Source organism: Phyllostomus hastatus, unplaced genomic scaffold (genome assembly GCF_019186645.2).
Source record: "Phyllostomus hastatus isolate PE091 unplaced genomic scaffold, TTU_PhHast_1.1 phas_contig_798, whole genome shotgun sequence".
In the NCBI taxonomy this organism is placed as follows: Eukaryota; Metazoa; Chordata; class Mammalia; order Chiroptera; family Phyllostomidae; genus Phyllostomus; species Phyllostomus hastatus.
This window is the reverse complement of record NW_025333959.1, coordinates 5,083-31,406: the sequence shown is the minus strand read 5'-3', so window position 1 is coordinate 31,406 and position 26,324 is coordinate 5,083. Positions and strand designations below refer to the sequence as shown.

General features: G+C 39.3%; 1 protein-coding gene and 1 pseudogene across 1 annotated transcript; both read left to right on the top strand.

The window, feature by feature from the left end:
• Positions 1-9,668: 9,668 nt before the first annotated feature.
• On the top strand, positions 9,669-9,863 carry LOC123825937 (annotated as a pseudogene).
• Positions 9,864-13,227: 3,364 nt separating this feature from the next.
• On the top strand, positions 13,228-17,434 carry LOC123825938 (putative gustatory receptor clone PTE01). The gene is given in 3 exon segments (XM_045849573.1): positions 13,228-13,345; positions 16,510-17,337; positions 17,340-17,434. Coding segments are annotated over 3 exon segments (1,041 nt in total).
• The last annotated feature ends 8,890 nt before the right edge of the window (positions 17,435-26,324 follow it).

Genomic DNA, 26,324 nt, shown 5'->3' with positions numbered 1-26,324 from the left:
ACTGCTGACATATCAGCTGGATGATTGAGAAAAGAAAAGAGCATGAAATAAGCACTCAACATGTAATGGAGAATGAATACACTCTATTCATATAAAGCTCCCCATAATAATCCTAGTAAATATTATACCCAGAATATTACTCTAACCTGATTTTTTTCCTCAAAGTTTGATCTTGCATGTTAAAGGTTTTTTTTGTATGATTTACAGTTCAGCAGTTTCAGATCCTGTGTGAATCTGAGGAGCAGCCTGACCTCGTGACCCCTGCCAATGCCAACTGCCCAGACACAGGAATGCAACTGACATAAGCCAGAAGGCCAAATCCAAGATGCTGCCCATAAAAATACATATTGAGGCCATCAACAGCACTGCCTGCATATCCACAGCCCTGCCTAGATCTCTTTCTTCTGCTTTCCCTCTCCCTCCTATAAAAACTCTTGCCTGCACTGAGATGTTATCATTGGCTTTGGGACCACAGACCCCATTTTCTCATGTGGCCACCACTTAAACACCCCTCTTTCCTGTTCACCAGCACCTGTCTCATGACTTTTGCTTCTGTTGTGGCAGGCAGCCAACCTGGGATTGGTTCCAGATAGCCCTAGATTTTTTCTTTTTAAACTTCTTGAAGTAAATGACTGGGCACAAATGCCTTAAAACAAAATTTAGAACAAAAGCCAATAAACAATATTGTTTTGTTACTTGCAACATTTCATATCGTTGATCAGTCCTTACTTATTGTCCCATGGAACACTCATATACCTTCTTTATCTCTGGTTTAGAATGATCACTACACAGTTCAGAGCAACCTTGGAGCTTAGAGACAAACTGGTTTGTACTGGGTATAACACAAATGTGGCGCATGTGGTCTGCTGAACTCAGTAACTTGATCTGGGTTGTCTGCCATCTTTGGGACTCACAAAAGGGTCAGATAACCATGTGTCAGAGGTGAGAGAATTTGAGAAATTATCTCAAATATCAGGACAGAGTATTAGAGGATGAATAGAATGTAGATTTACTTCTTAAGGAAAAAAAGACAGATAAAGAAACATTTTCACCAAATAATAAACCACATTCATCAACACTTAAGACTTAGTGTACCAGGGAGCAGCAATGCCTTGTAAGAGCAGGGCCAGAAGCTTCCTGGACATATGTCACTTGACAAAATATGTTTCATCTGTGAAGTGAACGAATTGGTTGAAATGTCCAAGGGAAGAACCAGTAGCAAGGCTTAAATTATTTCAGTACGCTAAGGTACTCTTCAAAGACCACAGACAAAATTTTGAATCATTGTCTATGCTGTTCATAAAACACTGGGGGAGGAGACATTGCACAGGATTTTAACCTGTAAGCCTGAAAGGATGAGAGTGAGATTTGCATTCACAGTTCAGTGATGTTTACAATGGAGAGGTAACAGGGGGGCTCACATTCACCACCCACCTACTTTCTCCTCTCTTTACCCCAGGTGCTTAGGGTCCTGTAACCAGACACAGAGGAATGGGTCCTATGACTAGGGACAAGGAATAGCATAAAAACATATAGTGATCTCCAGTGTTCTATTTTTCCCTGTTATAAGTGTTTTTCTATACTTGCTGTTCTATAATGCCCCTAGCTACACAGGAGACCATCATTAGCTGCCATCACTGTCAATCTTCTTAGGTATAAAAAACAAAGTGGGAGGAGAAGGCAGGGGATCAAAAGGTTAAAACTTCCAGTTATAAAATGAATAAGTCATGGGGATATAATATATGGCATAGTAACTAGATAATACTGTATTGAATTTTTGAAAGTTATTAAGAGAATGGATCTTAAAAGTTCTCATCCCAAGAAAAAAAATTCTATAAGAATATAAAGGGATAGATGGTAACTAGACTGACTGGGGAGATCATTTTCAATATATACAAATAGTGATCATCATGTTGGACACCTGAAACTAATATAATGTTATATATCTATTATATCTCAATTAAATGAAGTCCAGAGCTGACAGTGTCTCTGGAATGATAAAAATGGCCATTTCATACCCAATTTTTTAAGCAATGAATGAATACCTTTTCTGGCCCTTTGGGGTAGGGGCAGTTTTTAATCATCTCTTGTTGTTTCTCATCAATATTGTCATGATTCATTTCTGAAGTATGATAGCTGGCAGAAAATTCTCCTGGCTTTTAGTAAGTGTAGCTTGCTTTCTTGCATTGGATTTTTTTTATATAGCAGAATAGGAGAGAGAATGTGGGAGATGCCAGAGATTCCAGATATTCCCTGGAGTGTGCTTGTGTGTTAACAGCAATGAGTGATTGGAAAAGAGGGAACAATTTCATATCTTACCATCTATTGAACAGGCTTCCCTCCTGATCTCCTTTCACCTTTGGCTCCTCCACACGTCCCTCTGACTCAGATTTCTAAAATGGAAATTGGATTGAATCACTCTCCTGCCTAAAGTCTTTGAAATGCCTTTGTGCCACCTGCTAAAATCATCCAAACTCATCAGTATATCATGGCTCCATGCTGATGCCCCAGATTTATTTCTCACCACTTCTCAATTTTTATTCTAAATTCTGGTCACTCTACAAAACTATTGTTTTCCTACATGGCCCATACCACCCACCATATGTTTCTCAGGCTAGTCAGGACCTTCCCCCTTTGCCTAAACCTCTCTCTACTTTCTTCTCTTCATTCCTACCTGTTATCATATACATGGCACAGGCTGTCACCTTTTTGGATAATTCCAAGCTGCCTCTGTTCTCAATAACAGGTGAGTTCTTAGCACAAAGGGTACTCTTTGTATTGGTTTTGTGGTAGAATTTTAAAAAAAGATGCACTACAGACCAATATTATTTCATTGCTGCAGCTCATCACATAGTCTTTGGATGGTTATTGCTCCAAAACTTTTAGCACTTCTTACCCACCAGGAGGTTACTATATAGAGAGAGGATGTTGAGGAACAAAAGAAAGAAATGGAGACAGAAAAGGAATATAAGGTTGTTGCTTACTAAATAGCCACGTCTTCTTCTCAGTCCTGGGCAACATGCATTCCCAGTGTTGACCCCTATCAGGCCCAAACAATTTAGCCTATTTTCTCTTGTTCTTGCAGCTCACCTGGGATTTTACCCAGAGCAACATTAGCAACTGCTTCCCCACAGCCTTTGCCTGAAATACCTGCACACACACCCCTGACTTTCTGTCCTGATTATCCAGAGGCACAAACACAAGATGACTGAGAGAAAAAAACAACAACAGAGAAATGACAAGTGTACAAAAATTTCAAAAAGATTAGTTGTCAGAAAATTATTTTTCTAGGATTATAAATGAGGACATTCATTACCTTTTAATTCTCTTCCTGGAAGTCACTCAACATTCACATTTTTAGTCCTTTTTCTTGCTTATGAAACTGCTAAACACTCTTTTCCCTGTATGAGCCGACATGGCTAACTCCCCATGCTCTCTCCCCAAGCACATGAAGATCCACTTTCCAGGAGAGAGTGATAATGGGAAAGTGAATGAAGACACCCATTCTTTTCTCTCTTGTCCAGAACCCCCAAGACCTGGCAAGGAGAGAACCAGACGTAGGTAGAGACTGGACCAATTCCCCCTCCCTCCACCTTCCCAGTGCTACTTTAAGCATCACACCTTGTCTGACCCTCATGCTTTAGGGCTGATATGCAAACATCCTGGTATAATTTTTTTCCTACAAGTACAGCAGGTCCTCAAGTAATATTTCATTCAGTTTTGTTTTATTATAAGGTTGATGATTGCTATAAGAATGTAACTCTTCTCTATACCCATTAGATTAACTTATAGTAAAATTGTTTTTGTTACATGTTGTTTCCCAGTTCCAAGAATTGATTGAAGACATTAATAAAGGACTGATGTATTTTATGAAGACCATGGAGGACAGTATTAAAATACTTTTCCAGACCTTTGATGCTTGGAGGAATGGTTAAAAAAGGGATCAGCCTCTGAAGCTGAACATAGTCTGAGATGCTTATTGCTTCCTCTGAGGGAGGGTGCAGAGCCATGAAAATTTTCCAGTTTAAGAAGGTAAGTGTGTCTGATAAAGGTATGAGATGGGTTTTTGCTAGGATTGTCAAATATTGCTCCCTCAAGACACATAAAAAGATTGAGACAGTGAAAAATGTTCAATGAAAATAATAATGAACATAAAGGAGGGACTAATGAGAAATAATTTTGTTCTGATGGACAAAACCAGGGGTCTGGCTGCTGCAGGGTTTGCTCTTAGTTTCTTGAAAGTGAAATCTACCATGTGACTTTTTTTTTTTTGCATAAGTCCCACTTGGAGCTGCAGGTGCAGCTGAATTATGATTTAAAGTGTTGTGAGAAGAATAATGACATTCATCTTAACAAGTTTTCCACATATTAGAAACCTTTAACTTTAGGACCAGAGGTTAGAAATCAAAATCGGAGGATACAGGCCTATGTTAGTTATACTTTTCTCTCTACTGATGCACCAAATGAATATGTTCTCTTCTGGTTCTAGTAGCTAATGGTGATGGATAGGTTTGTTGAGCCATGTCGAGGGGGGGGGATAGAATATTAAATTAGGCCTTTTGTCACACACTGAAGAATTCCCGGAAGCCACTTGGTACGAAGGGCTTTTTGGGGACAGGCTACATGTCAGCTATTGGGTCTTCAACCTCAGGGTGCTCATTTTCCAAAAGTGGATGCACAGATAGGTCATTTTATTACAGTGCCTTAAATGGTAAGATAAAAGCAGTATGAAGGATTGATACTGAGAAGAGAAGAGTCCCAAATGCAGTCTGGAATGATGGAATCAGGGAAGAATTCCTGCAAGAAGAGATCCTTGGAGAAGAAGCTACACTGGTGGACTATTAAACACGGGCTTTCCTAACAGAGTTAGAGCAGGGGAAGGACCATTAGTAAGAGGCAGCATGGAACAGAGTGCTTTTAGCCATTAGCTGAAGTACACACTGGGGAGGGAATGGTGAAGAATTAGATGGAAGAGGTGACCACATCCCTGGGAACCTTGAAAAGAGTACTAAATAAAGGGTGGGGATGTGGAAGAAGTGCAACCAAAGGAGGGTCATATTTTGTATCACAATTTTCTCTGGTGTCCAGAGTGAAAGATGGATTTAAAGGTGACAAAACTGAGGGCAACAGAAATTGGGTAGTGAATTCTTACATCATATATTTTAAGAACCCAGTCACTGATTTTAAATAAGAGAAACAAGTGTTAAAATAGATGAAGAAATAATTCTGATCTTGCTAATGATTTCATGTCCCTGCTTAAGAATGAGACTAGACACCCAAGTGGAGTCAATGGAACTATAAGAAAAGGACATGCCAATTCTAGTATTCCCCAGATTTCCCAGAGCAGAAGAATAAGATGTCAATAAGGTACTGGATGTGGACTTTTGTACATCCTTCACTTACCCTCTCTCACCCACCCTACCCCAGGCTTCATACACTGTGGCCCTAGACACTTCCTTCTTGAAGGTCCCTAATGAGAATAATGAATAAGGGTGCGGAAGGAGTGGAAGGGCAGATCCTTTCTGAGACACAGGGGATGTTCCCAAGAAAATGAGGTGATAAAGAAGAATTAAGTTTGTCCACAGGAACAAATTTAAAGGACACATGGACAAAAACTAGTGGGAGGGTGGCAATGGGAGGGAGGTGGGGAGGGTTGGGTGGTTGGGATGGAATGGGAGTAAAAGGGAGAAAACTGTACTTGAACAATGATTAAAATAGAATAAAAAATAATACAGGAAAGAGGAAAAACAAACAAAACAAAACAAAAAAGAATTAAGATTTGTCTAGGTTGAATGAAGATGGAGGTGCTGGAGCTCTTGGGCTGGTTAACAAGGGAAAAGAAGATTAAGACTTCAGCGTCACTGTCATTTTTAAAATCTTTATGCATGTCAGGAAAGTCTTACCATTTTTTCATATACATTTTGCTTATTTCATGTTATGTTTTTTCCTTACTTATTCTGCAGTTATCATGGTCATAAATGGTTTCTTTTTTTCCTATTATATGCTCTAATTGATGTTTGGTATGGAATAGGAATTCTTTTGATTTTTGTTCATTGATTTTTTATTGCATGCCTTCTTGACTCTTGTATTAGTATTAATAAATTGTCATGAATACAAAAGATAAATAGATAAAAAGACTTCACTGTAAAGGACCTAAAGTTCTACCAGTACCTGGGGTCATCCATTTGCACAGCAAAGACTAGTGACTGTACCCCTACACAGCATTATTGTGAAAAGTGTGTTGTTGTCAAAAGGGACTGGTGGTTTAGCCTCTGCCTTCCCATTCCTATAATTTCCATCACCCATCTAATGAAATAACATATAACTGAATGAAAAGCTCATCACACAATGGCAGCTTCAAACAAGGAGTCTAGCCATTCACCCTCCCAAGCAAGTAACCTCACAAGCTCATTCTCCATGGCAGCACAGGGTTTCCACTGCCCTCTGCTCAAAAATAGTCAATACCCTATGCACTCTACTACCCCTTTTTCTTATTTCCTACCACACTTACTGGGCTCTGAAGGTTTGACATTGTGAATCTTGTTCTTTCATGGAAGGTAGGTGATGAAAAAGGAAGGTCTGTCCTCCATAATAGCAAGAATTCAGAGCCCAGTGTGTGGGACAGGGCCTGGCTGTATCTGCTGGAGAAGGAATGAGTGTCTTGGGTCTGGGACATGAGAGCCTTGGTGACTGACTATAAGTTGATATGTTACAGGTTATGTGGCCCTGGGGGAAGATTCCCCTCTGAAGCTTGTTAGACAAATTGATCAATGCCTCTTCCATTCCCTGGTCAGGTGACTCCTCAGGGGCAGGGTCACAAAGGAAGGTGTCTCTGTCTTGCCAATTCCTTATCTCTGTGAAACTAACAGTGAGACCAGCTGTAATTCTTTTCCTCTGGATCCCCATTCCTCTCAGAACAGTTACTATAGTCTTCCTTGGATATTCTCTTGGAAAAATGTGCCATCATTTTCTTTTTTAAAATATTTATTTATGTCTTATTTATTAATATGAGTGACAGGAAGAGAGGGGAAAAAAAGAAAGAGAAACACATCAATGTGGGAGAGAAACATTAATTGATTTCCTCTTGTAGGCATCTACACTGGGGGCCAAACTAGGCATGTACCATGATCTGTAATGGAATCAGCAGCCTTTCACTTTGTGAGATAATGCCTGATCAACTGAGCTACACCAGCCAGAGACAGCTTTCATCATTTTCCAACTTGTAGTTTCCTCATTGGATAGATTGTTGAGTAGCAAAGTGTCCCAGGATTTACCAGGGGATGGCTCTCAGGCTTTCGCTTGCACCGAGATGATTTTGAGCATTTGTCAGAATAGATTTCAGAGTCCCATTCCCTAATTTCTGTCTTTGAGAGCTCGAGTTTAGATCTGATAATTCAGAATTTTCACAAGTTCCAAATTTTGTTGATCCGTATTATAATCTATTGAAACTCATTACTCTTGAGCAATGATTTATAATTTTAGCTTTATCAAGATATCAACAGAGGCTCTTGTTAATATATATCTTCCCAGGCTTATACTTTTCCTAGACTCTTCTCAGCAACATCTCCAGGGGGAGAGCCCCAGAATCTACATTTAAAAGAAAATTGCAATGGTTTTACTTTATTTTGCTTTCATTTATATATATATTTTTCTGATGGCTATGTATGTTCACATAGATAAAGTGTATGGACCATTTTAACCATTTAAAAATATATAAATATACAAATTTGTATATTTATATTAATAAATATAAAAATTTATTAATTTGTATTAAGTGTAAGTATAATGGGTGCATAATTGTTTTCAAGAGTTATATCCTCTTGTTATAGTGCTCCATTTATCATTATGTAGTGTCTTTCTTACAGTAGCGTTTGTTTTAAAGTGCAGAAGGGAGGTCATTGGGCCTCCCCAGGATTTGTTGTTCAAGGTCCTAAGACAGTGTCCCTCAAACACCTGATCCTTTGGCATGTATATTTATATTAATAAATGCACAAATTTATTTTGTATATTTATTGTTAAGTATATTCACAATATCATGAAAACAGTACCAGTATCTATTTCCACACCTTTTTCATCATTCCAAAGAGAAGCTCTATACTTATTAAACACCAACTCCCCATTCTTCTCACCCCCCTCCACATTGAAACCTTTATTCTACTTCTACCTCTATGAATTTGCTTGTTTTATGTACCTCATAAAAGTGAACTCATATAATATCTGTCCTTTGGTGTATGGTACATCTCACTTAGCAAAATGGTTTCAAGTTTCAACTACATTGCACATGATTCAGAATTTCATTCCTTTAAAAATTTGAATAATATTCCATTGCACATATATTTCATGCTGTTGGACATGGAATGTTGCACATATATTCATCTGTTGATGGACACTTGGATTGTTTTGATATTTTGGGTAATTCTGCTATGGACATTGGCCTGCAAGAATCTCTGTGAGTTGTTTCTTTTTAATTCTTTTGAGTACCTACCTAGACACTGACTGATGGGTCCTGAGAAACTACTTTTAAAAGCATGCCAAAGGATCAGGTGTTTGAGGGACACTGTCTTAGGACAATGAACAACAAATCCTGGGGAGGCCCAATGACCTCCCTTCTGAACTTTAAAACAAATGCTACTGTAAGAAAGACACTACATAATGATAAATGGAGCACTATAACAAGAGGATATAACTCTTGAAAACAATTATGCACCCAACTTAAGAGCACCTAAATGTATAAAGTAAATCTTGATGGATATAAAGGGAGAGATAGATACTAAAACAGAATAGGGGATTTTAACACTGTTGACATCAATGAACACATTGTGCAGACAGAAAATCACAAGAAAACAGCAGCTAGCAGCCATAAAGGACACACCAGATCAGATGGATTTAATGGATATCTTCAGAGCATTCTACCCCAATGAGCAAAATATACATTCTTTTCAAGGGCACATGGAAAGTTTTCCTGAACAGACCACATATCAGGATACAACACAAGTCTCATGAAATTTAAGATGATTGATATCATATCAATCATCTTCTCTAAACATAATGATATGAAACCAGAAAACAATCACAAGAAGAAAAACTGGAAAACACACAAAGACATGCAAGCTAAATAACATGTTACTAAACAATAAGTGGATTAAGGGTAAGATCAAGGAAAGCATTTTAAAAATACCTTGAAACAAGTGAAAATGAAAACACAAAAACCCAAAATCTATGGTTCACAGTGAAAGAAGTTCTAAGAGGGGAATTCATAGCATTATAGGTCTTCCATGAAGAACTAGAGCAACCTCAAGTAAGGAATCTTTCCTTACACTGAAAAGATCTAGAGAAAGAACAACAAACAAAGCTCCAAGTGAGTAGAAGAAATAAATAATAAAGATTGGAGCAGAAGTAAGTGCAAACAAGTCTATGAAACAATGCCAAAGTTAGTGAAACCAAGAGCTGTTTCTCTGGAAAGGTAAACAAGATTGAAAACTCTTTAACCAGACTCATCAAGAAAAAAAGCGAGGAGCCAAATAAAAACTGTAAAATCAGAAATGAAAGAGGAGGAATGACAACTGACTCCAACAATATACAAGGGATAGTAAGAAAATATTATGAAGTGAGGCTGTCAGTGAGACTGGCCTGCAGATGGAATTGGAACCACCAGCTTCAGCATGATCATGTTTCTCCAGTATTACCTCAATGAACAGTGAGACCAGATCTATACCCTGAAGAAGTTTGACCCAACAGGACAACAAACCTGCTCAGCCCATCCTACTTGTTTCTCCCCAGACAACAAATACTCTAGATACCAAATCACCATCAAGAAATGTTTCAAGGTGCTTATGGCCCAGCAACTGCACCCTATGCTCTGAGGGTCCCTTAAATTTCATGTCTTTCCTGCCACCTGCAACCCCTCTGAGGCTTTCTGAAACAAAGCTCTTCAATTTGTGAGTCTTCTGGCCACCCTTGCTTTTCTGGAATCTGGTGTCACCATTACCTTTGATCATGTGTGTGTAAGGCAATTGTGGTAGCATCACCTTAAAGGAAAGAAGTTTGAATTTGCTTTTTATATTTGACTCACAGTCAGGTTATTAAAATGATTTGGAAGAGAATAAGAAAAAGGAAAAATATGAAAACCTATAAACTAACAAATTAAACTATCTGGGTAAAATGGATAAATTATTAGAAACACACAATATTTTAAAACCAAATCAGGAGGTATCAGAAATTCTGAATAGACAGATTTACAATTAATGAGCTTAAAGCAGTAATAAAAAAAACTCCCAACAAACAAAAGTCCTGGACCTGATGGCTTCATAGGTGAATTTTACCAAACACTTAAAGAAGAACTAACACCTACCCTTCAAAAAATTCAAGAGGAGTGAAGACTCCCACATTTATTGTATGAGGCCAGCATTATCCTAATTATAAACCAGATGGTACAAAGAAATAAAATTATGGCCAATATCTGTAATGAACTTAGACAGTATAGTCCTCAGCAAAATACTAGCTAACTGGATCTAGCAATACATTAAAAAGATCATGTCTCATGATCAAGTGAGTTTTATTCCAGGGATGCAAGTTTGGCACATTAAAAAAATCAATAAACAATATATATCACCTGAACAAATTAAAGGATAGAAATCTCATGATTATGTCAATAGATTCAGAAAAAAGCAACTGATAAAATCCCGCCTCCACCTGTGGTAAAAACTCTCAGCCAAGGGGGAAAACAGAAAACATACCTCAATGTTATGAAGGCCAAGTATGACAAAATCACAGCCAACATCATACTCAATAGACAAAAACTAAAAGTGTTTCCCTTGAGATCAGAAATAAGACAGGGATGCCTGCTTTCAACACTCGTATTCAACATAGAATTGGAAGTCCTAACCACAGTAATCAGACAAGAAGAAGAACTAAAAGGCATCCAATTGGAAAGGAAGAAGTAAAACTGTCATTATTTGCTGATGACATGATACTGTATTATTAGAGAATTCTAAAATATCCACCTAAAACCCTACTAGAACTGATAAATGAATTCAGTAAAGTAGCAGCACACCAAATAAATATCCAGAGAGAGTTGCCTTTTTGTACATCAATTAACACTCAGAAAAAATAAATTAAGACTATAATCTCATTTACAACTGCATCAAAAAATAAAATACCTAGATATAAATTTAACCATGGGTGTAAAAAACCTGTACTTGGAAAGTTATAAGAATGTGTAGAAATGAAAGAAAAATACCACATGATCTCACTTGGATGTGGAATCTAATGAACACAGTAAACTATCAAACAATAGAGTAACAGAAGATTAGGTACATAAAACAGACTGACAGCATCTGGAAAAAAGAATGGGTGATGGGATGAAAGATGATGAGATTAGCCAAAGAACATTTATGGACAACACTTGAACATGGACAACAATATGGGGATTGGCTTGAGATGGGCAGAGGGTGAGTGTAGGGTAAATTGAGGCAGTCTGACTTTCTCACCCAGGTGTCTGGGTAACTAAGGAAAGCAGTGTTTCCATGACCTTGAATGGAAGTGTTCTCATAGCCTTGAGATTGGGTCTGATAAACTGTTCCCATAACAAGAAGTGGGTTCTCATGGGCAGAATTATGCTATGTTATGTAATTTTCTGGTTGAAGCTGGCTTTGCTTGTTTCAGCATTTAAAAGGGTCTAGGGTCTCCCTGCTGTGTGCCATCCTGGGGAGCAAGGGGCACACTGCATGCCATGCAAGGGGACAGGTGATATGCAGAGACTCACAGAGACATGCAGAGAGACATGCAGCTTACAGTGTGTATGGCTCGCCCACCTGTGCATAAAGGCATGTCAAGCATCCCTACGGTTCTACACATTTTCTTCTGTCTCTCAGAACCTAGAGTGGACCTGCCAAGCCTTGATAGGCTGCAACACAGTGGGGCTGGGTAGATGTGGGGGAATGGAGAAAAAATTGTATCAACAGTAACAGCATGAACAATAAAAAAGGAAAAATGCCCCACCCCCCAAAAAATCTGAAGGAAGAAATTGAAGAAGACACAAATAAATGGAAGCATACATTGCACTCATGTATAAGAAGCATTATTAAAATGTCAAAACTACCCAAAGCAATGTATACCTTCAACACAATTCCTATAAAAATATAATGGTGTATTTCATAGAACTAGAACAGATAATCCTAAAATTGATATGGAAGCACAGAAAAACCAGAATAGCCACAGCAATTTTGAAATAGAAGAATAAGTTTGGAGGAATCATGCTACCTGATATCAAATGAAAGAACAAGGTCGAAGTAATCAAAACAACATGATACGACTTACAGATCAAGGGAACAGAACACAGAGCCTAGAAGGAAGGATTGTGAGTTGGATCTAGAAAACAGTGAGGTTGTGGGAGGTCAGATTCTGACGTAAGGTGGGAGTAAAGGATAGTAAATAGGTGTAGTGCATGAAAGAATAGAGTTAACCACTATAGTAATAGATTTCAGTAAACCGTGGAGTGGGCTAAGATCTGGGGTGGGTGTGTTGTGCAGTATTTACAATTGTATGGAATAGCTATTATTTACAGTAGATGGTTGTCTAATTTAATACAAACATAAATTCTATTGAAAAATGAGGACTTTGGCTGACTTTCTTTTTTTTTCTTTAGTTATACATATATATTTTTATTTTAATTGTTGTTCCAGTACTTTGGCTGCCTTTCAAACAACACATCTCCTAATGTCCAATATCAAAAATCCTAAGGCAGAATAAAGAGGAAAAAGAAAAAGTTTCTCCTTAGAGACAAATCTTAAATGAGAAAATAGAAATCATATCTTATTCTTAGTATAGGAAACATAATTATCTTCACATAGAATTATCAATTCAATGAATGGGCAGACATACAAGTCAGACATTGCTTTTTTTAATTGAAAAACACTTGTCTGAATTCATAAAATTCCTGCAACTTGGAAGTCAGAAATGAGGAGTATAGGGGAGTTTCCTCCTGACAAGGGGCCAAATCTTTGGAAGTACCTTCCATTTCCCCCTTCTGTTAATAATAGCAAGTCCTCAGAGACTGGGATAACACAGATTGATTTGGCTAATTATGAGCTGTGAGCATTGCTTTCCCAAGCCCATGCAAGAATAGATCATCAGTGTTGCCTCCAACCCTTGAAGTTCCCCATCTTAGTCCAGGGGGCTTCACATCTGAGTCTTCTTGTCTCATGTCACTGCATCAGGAGGCCCATGATGAACTCAGCCACACTGCCAGCCCTGGGGTTGGAGCCTGAACCTTCAGTGCCCATGCAGGGCAGCAGCAGTGGATTCTCACTGCCTGGTCCTACTGCAGCAGAGACAGAACAGCCCTGTGAGTACTGTGGAGATGATGGATGGAGAAGGGACTGTCAGGGGCATTTTCTCTTTCATCATTAGGACAAATAGGAGAGTTGGGGCAAACAGATTGGAGGGCACCAACATGGAAAGTTTCAGATATTTAGGTTCCTGTACAGGTAGATTCTGAATACGTGGAGGGAAACAACTGTCCAATTCATTTCGGAACCCCCAGGCCCTACACCCTTCTCGGCAGAGAACAACAACAATATCTGTTAAATACTGAACAGACTCTGCCTTGGATTTCAGAAACAGAGAGTAGGCAATATTGCTCCCACACAGGAGGTGCTCTTTCCTGTGCTTTCATTCTTCCAGCAATGTTTCATAGGACTAGAAAGGAGATACAACTGTGCCTGCATGTATCAATGGCACTGATTTTCTAAGAAACCTATCAATTTTCACTAATAGAATCTACAATACTTAAATATAAAAAAAACTGTGCTGGTTTTCATAAATAGGAAAAAATAAAAGAGAGGAAAAGAGAAAGAGAAGTAAGTCTTAGTGTGTGCTCTGAGACACATGTTAGGATTTCCACTTACTCCATGAACCAATCACCTGGGTCCTGATAGGCTTCCTCCCCTCACTGCTATCTGATGGAATAATATGTCATTACACCTTTCTCATGATTGTTTTCATCAACAAACCCACTCTTTCAACCTGATTTTAAAAGCATGACTAAACATTTCTTGAGGGCAAACCTCTGTTGGATGTCACATGTTTCCTAGAGGTGGGTGTTATTCTCTCATTTCTATGTAAGAGATACCAGAGGGGTGGAGAGATCACACACACTTCATATTGAGTGGCTGACAGCTGGGGGACTCAGTTCCTGATTCCCACCTCAGGACTCTGTCCCCTCCACTGCAGCACAACGATTGCTTCTTTCCAAACCTGCTTTATCCTCAGATGAACTCAACCACCAATTCCTTCTCTTGGGATTGGAGGAGTTCACCCATGAATTAGCAAAATGGACCCAGAGGTTTGCAGTGACCTTTACTGAATGAATGTGTGGATCCAAGGGGTTTCTATGAATAGTGACACATGCGTGAGCACATTTTGTAAAGCTGAGATATGGAAATACCATTCCCCATAGGAGATGGGATTTTCACGTGACTCTCCCATGAAAAGACTACTGCTAGCCAGGGGTCAGGGAACTTGCTAATTTTATCTCTTGGCAATCATTTTTTTCTCATTTTTCTATTGGGAAAATAAGTATAGGTAATTAATAGTAAAACTACACATATGTCAATTTTTTTTAAAACTGAAATTTTTTATGCCTATGTCTTTAAGAAATTCTCACTTGTGTGATGTGGAGAGGGGCATAAGAATTTCCTTACCACTGTCACAGAAAAAAATTGAGAAATAAAATGAAGTTTAACCTACAGGTAATATTAGACATCACTTAAAGTGTTGCAACAGATGTATGCATATCACAAAGAGACTTAAAATGCCATGCTGTGGTAAATGAGACTCAGGGAACAGTGTGTGTAGTATGTGGGCATATAGGTAAGTTTTTAGGAAAACTACTATGAATGCATAATTCACTACTAATATTATAAAAATATTGTAAGAAAAAATGCATCCACCAGAGTCATGACAGTGTTTGCCTTCAGACAACTGAAGTGCAGGGGAAGTTCATGCAGGGAAGGGAAAAACCCCTCAAGTTTTACCAGTAATGAGCATAAATTCTACAGCATGGATTATTACATACTTATAGTTTAATATGGGAAGTGGGTAAAAATGATATGGAAAGGAATTCCTATATACAATGTTTATTCATTGTCTGAGAATGGTTCTCAGCTCTGGCTTGATGATAGTATGCCCAAAGGACTTACGTGTAGAAGTTCTGATTTAATTGGTTCCAGGTTATGGTCAGCCCATCACTAAATTTCTTTGTTATGTTTTTATTTTATTGTATATTTTCCATTACCATTTAACCCCCATAAACCCTCTTCCACCTATACCCACTCACCCATACCACAATCACCACACTGTTTGTTGTCTGTGTCCATAAGTTCCAGGAGTTGAATCGAGAGGAAGTGCAATTCTATCTCTCTCAGGAAGAATTGACTTGAAAAGCATTTAAGCTGGCATTAGGAGGACAATTTATGGTTTGAGGCATGGCTTTGGTTCTCAGTTTTCCACTGTTGGTTAGGGGGTTGGATTTGATGAGAAATCAACTTTCAGCAATGTCTGTGGTTAGAGTCAAATTTAAGAAATTTATTCAGTCACGATGAACAAAAACAGTAAAGGGGAAACTCAAGTGCAAATGTTTCTCTGAGGTTGTGTATCATTGACAGACAATAAGCTTTCACTAAGGAAAAATGAGTAGAGTACAGAGTATTCATGAAAATGAATCATTATTTAATCATTGGTGCACTGTAAACTAACATGATCTTTAGGATCAAGGGTGCTGTATGATTTTGTGCATTTAACAAAGACATATTTTGCAAAATGTGAAGTCCACTAAGGCCCAAAATATACATATTTGAGTTAGAGTTGAAGGACTGACTTTGACCAGACAACCCACACATTTGAGTGAATACTTGTCTCCCTGAAAGATGATGTCATAAATCCAAGTAAAGATGAAAACCCTTGAAGATAATTACCATACAAAAATCTATCTGCTTATTTTAAGTTAGAATGTAGTTAATGTGGTTTTAGCTCTTCAAGATGACATTCTAGATTAATGGAATTTCTGGTACTGCATCTGAGTGGGATAAAGTACATTTATCCGCTTCTTAGTGTCTTTCAATTAAGATGATTTTTTCCTTAGAAAACAATATGTCCCATTCCATATTTTTACTTCCAAATTAGAAGGCTGATATTTTGCTAGTGATGGAATGTTTTAATCTGCAGTGTCCTTTCTTCTTTAATATTCTTTGAGCCAGGGTCTCTAAAGTAGTTGTTTATAGAAACAGGTAAACAGCCCAGACATCTATAAGGAAAGAGTTCTAAAAGAGTTCCCAACTGAGAAATGTTGCTGAAGGGTAAGGGGTGGTGGTGGTGGGTGGTGTTTGGTCCTTAAGCTCAAGTGTGATTCCTTTGTTTGTTAATTGCTTGAATGCAAAAAATGGATGTTGTTACACTTGTTTCATTTATTCAGCACACTCTTCTTATTCAAACTGTGTCCTATCTGCATAGTACCACAGAATCGAACAGGTGACTATGAATTCTTCCTCCTGGGACTGTCAGATGATCCAGAGCTGCAGCCTCTTCTGTTTGGCCTGTTCCTGGCCATGTACCTGGTGACCATGCTGGGGAATCTGCTCATCATCCTGGCCATCACCTCTGACTCCCACCTCCACACACCTATGTACTTCTTCCTTTCCAATTTGTCCCTGGCTGACATCAGTTTCAGCAGCACTACAGTCCCCAAGATGCTGATGAACCTCCAGACATACAGCAAGTCCATCACCTATGCAGGCTGCCTAACTCAGGTTATGTTTTTTTCTCTATTTGGAAGTCTGGAGAGTCTACTTCTGACTGTAATGGCTTATGACCGGTTGATGGCCATTTGTCAGCCTCTACACTATGTGGTAACCATGAACCCCCGCCTCTGTGGCCTGTGTGTCCTGCTGTCATTTTTCATCAGCCTTTTGGTCTCCCAGCTGCACTACTTGATGGTGTCACAACTCACCTTCTGTGCAGATGTGGAAATTCCTCATTTCTTTTGTGATGCTTCTCAACTTCTCAACCTTGCCTGTTCTGACACCTCCACTAATTACATATTGATCTATTTTTTTGGTGCTATCATTGGTGGTGTTCCAGTCTCAGGGGTCCTTTTCTCTTACAGTCGAATTGTTTCCTCCATTCTGAGAGTCCCATCATCAGGGGGGAAGTATAAGGCCTTCTCCACCTGTGGCCCTCACCTGTCAGTGGTTTGTTTATTTTATGGAACGGGCCTTGGGGTGTACTTCAATTCTACTGTGTTATCCTCCCTGAGGAAGGGTGCAGTGGCGTCAGTGATGTACAAGTGGTCATCCCCATGCTGAAGCCCTTCATCTACAGCCTGAGGAACAGGGAGATCAGGAGTGTTCTATGGAGGGTGATCAGAAGAATAGCCTAGTTTTATACCTATGGATCTTTTTCAGCTCATAGACTGGAAATAATAGCAAAATCAAACATGTATAACAAGAAATTCTGAATCCACAGTCTTATAGTGCATTTGTATCCACATGGATCTGGTGTCTGTGTACACGGTTTTTCCTCTTAGCACAGCAGGAAACAAATTCAAAGGTCATTTGGACTCTGTACATCAGTGAGAGTCCCTCTGGATTACACACATCCCGTCCTTTACCCCTCTCTTTCCTGTGCATTACCCAGGACTCTTGGTCCTGAGTTGCCATGATTGTATCATTATAAAAAATCATAGCTCTCTGCTTTTTGGCATTTATTCTTTCTACAGTTTCCCCATGAGTCTCATCCATTTTTGTGATCATGATCATGATCATGGTCAGATGCTTGAGAAGATAGAGTATTTAATTTCTTTTCCAATCCAAGGTATTTTGAAATTGAAATGGGATGGCAGTAATACTGAATTTGAATAAATACTTATCAACTGGGACAATCATAGAAAATTGGGATGTATGGTTTCCAGTATTCTGATAAAGCTTTTTCCCATTCCATCTAACATCTCCTCATCAATTTCACAGCCAGACATGAAAGGACAAATACTGTATAATTTCACTTATGTGAGGCATGTAAAGTAGTGAAATCCATAGAGACATAGAGTAGAATGTTGGTTGTCAGGGGATGGCAGAAGAGGGAACAGGGAGTTCGTATTTAATTAGTAAATAATGAATTTCATGTTTGCAAGATGAAAAGACTACTGGAGATGAATGATGATGATGGTTGTACAGCAATGTGAATGCACTTAATGACACTGAATGGGACACTTAAAATGGATAAGATGGAAAATATTCCATTAGATTATTTTACTACATAAAAGAAATGATGTCATACTAGAGATGAAGGACACATTGCTGTAAATGTCAGGTGTACCACCAGCCCTCAGCATTACCGCCCATAGGGACCTGCCTTAGCTGCCAAGGGCCACTGTAACCAAGGTCATGGCTACTTCTGCAGCTGCCCACATGCCATGATGTTTGGCCCCTTGGCACCAGTTCCAGCCAACTCTAAAGATTCATCCTAGATCCAGAGCTCCCTGGTAATTTTAGGTGGCCTTTGATGAGCTTCAACTTGGATTGATTTTTCCATTGCCCATGGTTGCTACAAAGTGTTCACCAAACCACAGAGTGAGGGAACAGTGTCTACAAGATTTTCTTCACTTCAGACAACAGGCACATGTTCAGAAGTCCCCAGGTCACCCTCACTTCAGATCAGCTGGCTATAATTAAGGGACTCCCTTACTTTCAATGATTTGCTAGAATGACTCAAAGCAAGGGAATTCCCTCAGGTTCAATAATTCACCAGCTTGAGTCACAGAACTTAAGACAGTGCTAGTCTTATGATTATATTTTTCTTATAGCAAAATAATACAAAACAGGACTAGACAAAAGAAGATACACCTGGGGAAATATTTGTACATTCCCATAGGTAAACCTTGTTGTTGTCCTCTGCCCATGGGGTTCAAACCCATTACTTCATCCTAGCCACAATGTGAGACAACAGTCAGAGTTTTGCTAATCAGGTAGCACACCTGAGCTCCAGTGTCCAGAGATTTTATCTTGGCTTCATTTCATTGGTGGGATAAATTAAATCATTTCCCATTTGGTTGAACTCACTCTCCAGCCTTTCTCCCAAGACACTGGGCTGACACCAGTTCCCCTAAAGCACCAGCCCTTCACATACGTGCTTGGTCTCTTTGGCATAACCAATTATCATCTTCAGTTATCTTATTAGCATAAACTATCAGTTATGGTTCATGGGGTCCCCCACAATAACCAATCACTGCTATCACTAGCTAAATTTCAAGGGCTTAAGGGTGACTTCCCAGGACCTGGGGAAAAGGTCATATCTCTGTGTAAATGAGGACAAATTCATTCCCACACATGTGCTCTTCCACAGGTGTTGATGCCCGGAGCGCTACCTGTGAACCTTCTCGATGTTCCTCAATATCTCTGAGTCTCCTTGTGAGGAAGCCAACGTGGGATATCTGCTTAGTAATAAAACTATTTTGGGATAATTTTGAGACAATTCCAAGGTAGTTTTCTTAAATAGTCAGCAATGCTTTATAAATTACAAGTGCAGCGCTTGGCGCAGTGATGGAAAAATTTAAGGAGAGGAGATGAGGTATTAAAATTTCAGGGTAGTATGTAGGTCCCCATAGAAAATCTTATTGAATCTAGAAATACAAACTCAGAGATGTTTGATACAAAGGGAGAACAGAGTTGAGATAATAACATCTGTGTGAGTATTATACTTCAAAAATGTTTATTTAAAAATATTCAACCTTAGAGTGTAAATAAAATATGAGTTAAGGATGATAATTTATTTGGCCTGTGTCATCTTGAAATTTCTAGAGGCTGTATGGTCCTGTCTGTCCCTGATTTTTGTTACAAGTTTTGTTAGGCTTCCCCTGATTCTGGCTGTTTAGAATCAGAAGGCATTGAGGGCTATTTTAATGACAGTGTCTAACACTAAGGTTGTTGCTGTCCTCCTGGGAAGAAGAGGTGTCTGAAGACCTGAGACATGTACCAACTCTTGTCCATTAGAACACAGAGATGCCCAGACAGGTGACCTGAAAGAGTGGAAGGAGTTTGAACTGCAAGCTGGCTGACATACTTAAGGAGTATGTTAAGAGAGTTAAGTACTCTCTTTCTGTTTCCTCTCTCAAAATTCATGAGACTATAACTGCTCAGATTTTCTGATGATTTGTATTTCCTAGCCTTGCAAGAGTGTCCTAAAAGGCTCCTGAATGTTCACTTTCTCCCCTTTTACACCGAAGCCAGTTTTTGTTTTTGTTTTTTGTTTTAGGTGTAATTGGAACTCCTTGCCAAGGTCTATAAACCCTTCATGGTTTAGTATCTTCTACCCCTTTCCAACTCCATCACTGGTCACTGGTCCATTTATGGGCATTACTCTGGGAGTTTATATGTGCTAAATTTCAGGCCCTGCTCCAGACCCGGAGAATCAGAACCTCTGTAGCTGGAACCCGTTACAGGTGATTCTGTTGCATGCTAAGTCTGGTTACACATATCTTCTTTCTTGTATGTCTTTGAACAGACCATGTTCTTTGTAACCTGAAGACCATTAAACTTAATTATCTATGTCTAGAGTGCTCTTCCTCTTTGTTACTCAAGTCTCCACTTAAATATTGCACTTAAGATGCCTGAACACTCACCTAAATTCTCCTGATATTCTCTCCATCCAGTTGTTCTGAATTTCTCTTGTATTGTCATTAGCTTCCGAGTGAACTCACAAGTTTTGAGTATTATAAAAGAAAATAATGTAGTAGGCTGCCTCAATTACTCTGTTCTAAATTAAACTGATTTGGGTCCTGATGTAAATGAGTTTTGGTCCTCTTCCAATCCAAAGTTTTTTTGTGAAATGTGGTATTATTGGCATAAACAGTAAAGACACCAGGCACTTTCACTACCATAAGGAATTTTTGGAAGAAATTTATTATAAAGAAATTTCTATAATAGCTCGTTGATTATGGCAAGGAGAAATTGCATGAAACATCATCAAACATGTAAGGAGACTTCATTTAAGACTATGTAATGGGGCCAAGTTGATTGCAGTAAGGGAGAGAGATTGAACTCAACTCCACTGAAAGAAAAGCAGGAGGATTTCTAAAATGGTATGATTCCACTTACATGAAATTTGCATAAGAGGCTGTGGGTGTGCCCCACCCCCAGAGACACCCCCAACTGCCAGGGATGAGTATAAGTCTACCAAGACATGATCTGCCTGGGAAGGAAAGGTGGCCAGTCTCTCAAAGGAGAAGGGCCAGGAGTCTGTTCCTCAACAGGCTTTTGCATTTATTTGCATAGGAATATACGGAGTATATGTAAAGCTCACAAGTCATTGTCAGGCAGTAATGGCTAAACAATAGGTAACATTCAAAGAAGTATGAGGGTTTATTTTGAGTCAGGGTCAGATAGCTAAAGGGCCAGAAGACTTTGGGGAAACAAACTCATTTCATGCTTAGACCCTTATCATTTAAATTGAGGGTATTAGCAAAGCAGGTTTCTTTAAGGCCTTCTATCTTGATTGAGAGCCTTGCTGGGTAAAGTAGCCTTGGTTGCAGACCTCTGGTTCTCATTACTTGGAATATTTCTTGCCATTCTCTTCTGGCTTGGAGTGTTTCCATTGAGAAGTCAGCTGTTAGCCTTATTGGGGCTCCCTTGTATGTTACTTCCTGTTTCTCCCTTGCTGCTTTTAAGACTCTCTCTTTGTCTTGAAATTTTTCCATTTTAATTATGATGTATCTTGAGGTCGGTCTCTTTGGGTTCCTCTTGATTGGGACTCTCTGTGTTTCCTGGATTTGTGTGAGTTTTTCTCTCATCAAATTAGGGAAGTTTTCCATCATTACTTTTTCAAATAGGTTTTCGATCCCTTGCTCTTCTTCTTCTTCTCCTTCTGCTATCCCTATTATACGGATATTATTTGTCTTCCCATTGTTTGTGAGGCTCTTCTTGTTAGCCTCAGCTTCTTAAATTGATGTGTTCTGGCTCCCTGAGTTTGTGGTGTTAAATTCTTTAGTAGAATAGCAGTGAGTTTCAGTGGTGCAGTTTCGTTGATCTCCCAAGCTCATTGGTCTTGGGCTGTCATTTAAGTTGGCTTTGTGTTTGCCTTTGGGTTTTGATTGTTGTTGAGTCTTTCTTTGGTGGTTCCTTCTCACCAGCTGGTTAAATGAGGGTCACTCTATCCACCACCTCCTGTATTTTGTTGTGCTGGTGAGGGCAGGTTGTGTTGAAGCTGGTTCTTCTGTGTGTATAAGGTTTAAAGAATTCTCTCTTGCTCTTGTTCAGTTGTTTGTATTGGGTACTGTCTCTACTGTTTAGTTGTATTTCGAGATAGGTCCTTAATTGAGGTTTGTGTGGTTACTACTCCCTCCTTCACCTTCTTCTGTTGTTATCTGTTAATGGTTCCTTTGTTGTTGGGTTTCCTCTTCCAGTGGGTATCCTGGTGTTCACCACCTCCACCTATTCTTTTTTGTGATCATTTGGAGGGGGAAGGCAACATGGTTTAAGACAGCAACAGAGAATTCTATGGCATTTACAGTAGTAGCAAGTAGGGAAGAGATAGGAGATCCTTTGACTATGTATAGTGTTAACCATGATCTTCCACACAGCTAGCTAATTTTTAGAAAGGATGGAAAGAAGATAAGACTCTTGTTGGGGAAGGAAGGATTCTGAGCTGGATGTAGAAAGCAGGGAGGTTGTGGGAGGTCAGATTCTGAGGTAAGATGAGAGTAAAGGATAGTAAATAGGTGTAGTGTGTGAGAGAATAGAGTTAACCACTACAGTAATAGAGTTCAGGAAACTTTGAAATGGACTAAGATCGGGGGCCGGGGGTGTTGTGAAGTAATTACAATTGCATGGAATAGCAATTATTTACAATAATCTTATGGCAACAATCATATGACAGAATCTATGAGATCTAGGTAACAAGAATAGGGAGTACAGAACCTCGAGTAGTCTGCTAATGGGACACAGGTGAGTTAAAGGACAGTAGATTAGCAATACAGTATGGAAAGAGATATCAGGGGAAAGCTGTCAGGTCATACAGTATACCCAGCCTAGCAAAGCAGACTATACAAAAAGAAGAGGGATACAAAAAATACTATTAAAAAAAAGATGTAGGAATACTGGAAAAAATAATAATAATACAAATATGCAATAACTTGCAGGTTCTCTGTAATAGCAGAGTGAAATTTATCTCACTGTCCCAGCTGTTGTGATGCCCCTTCTTTGGGTTCAACTTTGGTCTGTTCACAGATCCAGGATTTTGTCTCACTTGTAGGTATTTAGAAAAAAATTTAAAAAGTAAAAATAGAAAAGGCAGACGAAGGAAGGAAGAAGAGGTAAAATTGGAGGAAAGGAAGGAGGAAGGAATAAAACAAGAAATCAGGAAACAGAGGAAAAAGAAATCAAAAGAGAATAAAAAAAATAAAAATTAAAAATTGTTAAAAAAATAGAATCAAATTAAAAAGTCTCTTGGTTTCAAAGTGGCCAAACCGGTTTTTCTGCTCTTGCTGGCTGCCGTAGGCTGAGGGGTGATTGGTATGGCTTTTCTTCCTGGGCCAGCTGAGCTCGCACTGGCTCCTCAGTCTTGTGCCCTGGGTGTGGGAATCAGATCTTTCCCCAGGGTTACTGCTGTGGACTGGGGTGTGGGGATGCTCTCCCTGCACACGCACCTGTGTGCCCACGGCTGGGTGGCAGGGAGGCTGGAGCGACTGATCACTTTAGGAGAATTCCCCAAACAGTATCTGTCTATTCACTCCTTCCTCTTGAGAAATTCCTCCTGTTCAAGCCTGCCACTCCCCACAGTGGCCTGGCTTCTCCCGCTGCTGAACTCTCCAGCCAGACTGGTGACTGTGGGGGTCGGGGCCTGCTGTGCGACCCAGCCTCTCTGGTGTCAACAGCCTCCAAAGGTGCTCACAGCCCTTGCGTGTTTGCTAGCACCTGGATTCCTCCCAGTGCCGCTCAGACCTTGTTTGGCTGGGGAGGGAGCAGTTGTCCTGGCTCTCTCCCAAGGACTCTGTGGCAAACCCAGCAGCAGACCCTGGGCCTGGGGCTGCAGCCCCTGGACCACACGCTGGTCCCTGGGACTCTACCTTGTTGCAGCACTCTTCTTAGGGTCCGGTTTTTTGGTTCCGCCACAATCCTTGGTCCCCTATTTTCACATATGCTGAAGTATGTTGGTTGCTTGCTTCTCTACTTCATAGATCAGTCAGGATTTTCTCCCCTGAGCAGAGGGAAGCAGAATCTGCTCCTTCCTACTCCAACGCCATCTTAGCCCCCCAGTTTGACCACTTTGAAACCAAGTGGATTTTGTTTGTTTGTTTGAATTTTTTAAGTGACTTTTTAATTTGTAATTTTTATTATTGTTATGTCTCTCAATTCCTTTTGCTTCTCTTTCCTTCTTTCTAGTTTTTTTCCTCCTTCCTTTCTTCCCAATTTTATCTCTTCTTCCTTTCTTCTTCTGCTTTTTTTCTTTTTTCCCTTTTTTTTTTTAAATACCCACAAGTGAGACAAAAAACAAAAAAAGAAAAAAACAAAACAGGAACTGTGAAAAGACCAGATTTGGACCCAAAGAGGGGGCATCCCAACAGCTGAGACAGTGAGCAAGACAAATTTCACTTTGTTATTACAGACAACCCGCAAGTTATTGCATATTTGTATTATTATTTTTTCATTATTCTTACATCTTTATTTTCACAGTATTTTTGTATTTCTCTTCTTTCTGTATAGTTTTCTTTGCTTGGCTGGTTATGTTGAATCATTTGACAGGTTCCCCTGTTATCTCATTCATAGTGTATTGCTAATTTACTGTTCTTCTCTTCATTTCTGTTCCATTAGTACACTACTCAAGGTTCTATGCTCCCTGTTCTTGTTATCTAGATCTCATAGGTTCTGTAATATGATTTTTGCTCTAATATTACTGTAAATAATAGCTATTCCTTACAATTGTAAATACTACAAAACACACCCACCCCAGATCTTAGCCCACTCCACGGTTTACTGAAATCTATTACTGTAGTGGTTAACTCTATTCTCTCACACACTACACTTATTTACTATCCTTTACTACCACCTTACTTAAGAATCTGACCTCCCACAACCTCACTGCTTTCTAGATCCAACTGACAATCCTTCCTTCCCCAACAAGAGTCTTATCTTCTTTCCAGCCTTTCTAAAAAGTGGCTATTTGGGTGGAATATCACAGATAATGCTATACATAGCCAAAGGATCTCCTATTTCTTCTCTACTGGCTGCTACTGCAAATATCATAGAAGACTCTCTTGCTGTCTTCAACCATTTTGCCTTTCCCCTCCAACTGATCACAAATAAGAGTAGGTGGGAGCTATGAACACCAGGATACCTGAAGGAGACTGCACCACTGAATCTCACAGGTATTCTACCACAGAAGTGCACAGGAAAAACCCAGGGAGCCAGAACAGATCCATTTAAGAAGCAGAGGCTAACAAGAAGAGTCTCACAAACAATGGGAAGACAAAGAAACAATCCCCAAATGAAGGGAAAGGAGGAAGCCTCAGAAAGAATGCTAAATGAAATAGAGGCAACTCAACTATCAGATATTGAGTTCAAAGCAATGATTATCAGGAAGCTCAATGAGCTCACAATGAGCTACCAGAAACTACAGGGAAGCTACAATAAACTCACTGAAAACTATATCAACATGAAAAAGGAAATAGAAACTATCAACAAGGGCCAAGAGGAAATGGAGAATACAATTTCTGAACTGAAGAACATAGTAGAAGGAACCCAAAGCAGGATTGATGAAACAGAAGATCGGATCAGTGAGCTGGAGGACAAAGTAGAAAAAAGTACCCAGAAAGAGCAAGAAAAGGAAAAAAGGCTCAGAAAGAATGAAGAGGGATTAAGAGAAATGCAAGATAATAGGAAACGTAATAATATCCACATAATAGGGATACCAGAAGGAGAAGAAGAAGAGCAAGTGATAGAACACCTATTTGAAAAAGTAATGATGGAAAAGTTCCCTAATTTGATGAGAGAAAAAGTCACACAAATCCAGGAAACACAGAGAGTACCAAAGAAGAGGAACCCAAAGAGACCGACCCCAAGACACATCATAATAAAAATGGCCAAATTTCAAGACAAAGAGAGTCTTTTTTTTTAAGATTTTATTTGTTTATTTTTAGATAGGGAATTAAGGGAGATATAGAGAGAAAGAAACATCAATGTGCGGTTGCTGGGGTTTATGGCCTACAACCCAGGCATGTATCCTGGCTGGGAATCAAACCTGCGACACTTTGGTTCGCAGCCCGCGCTCAATCCACTGAG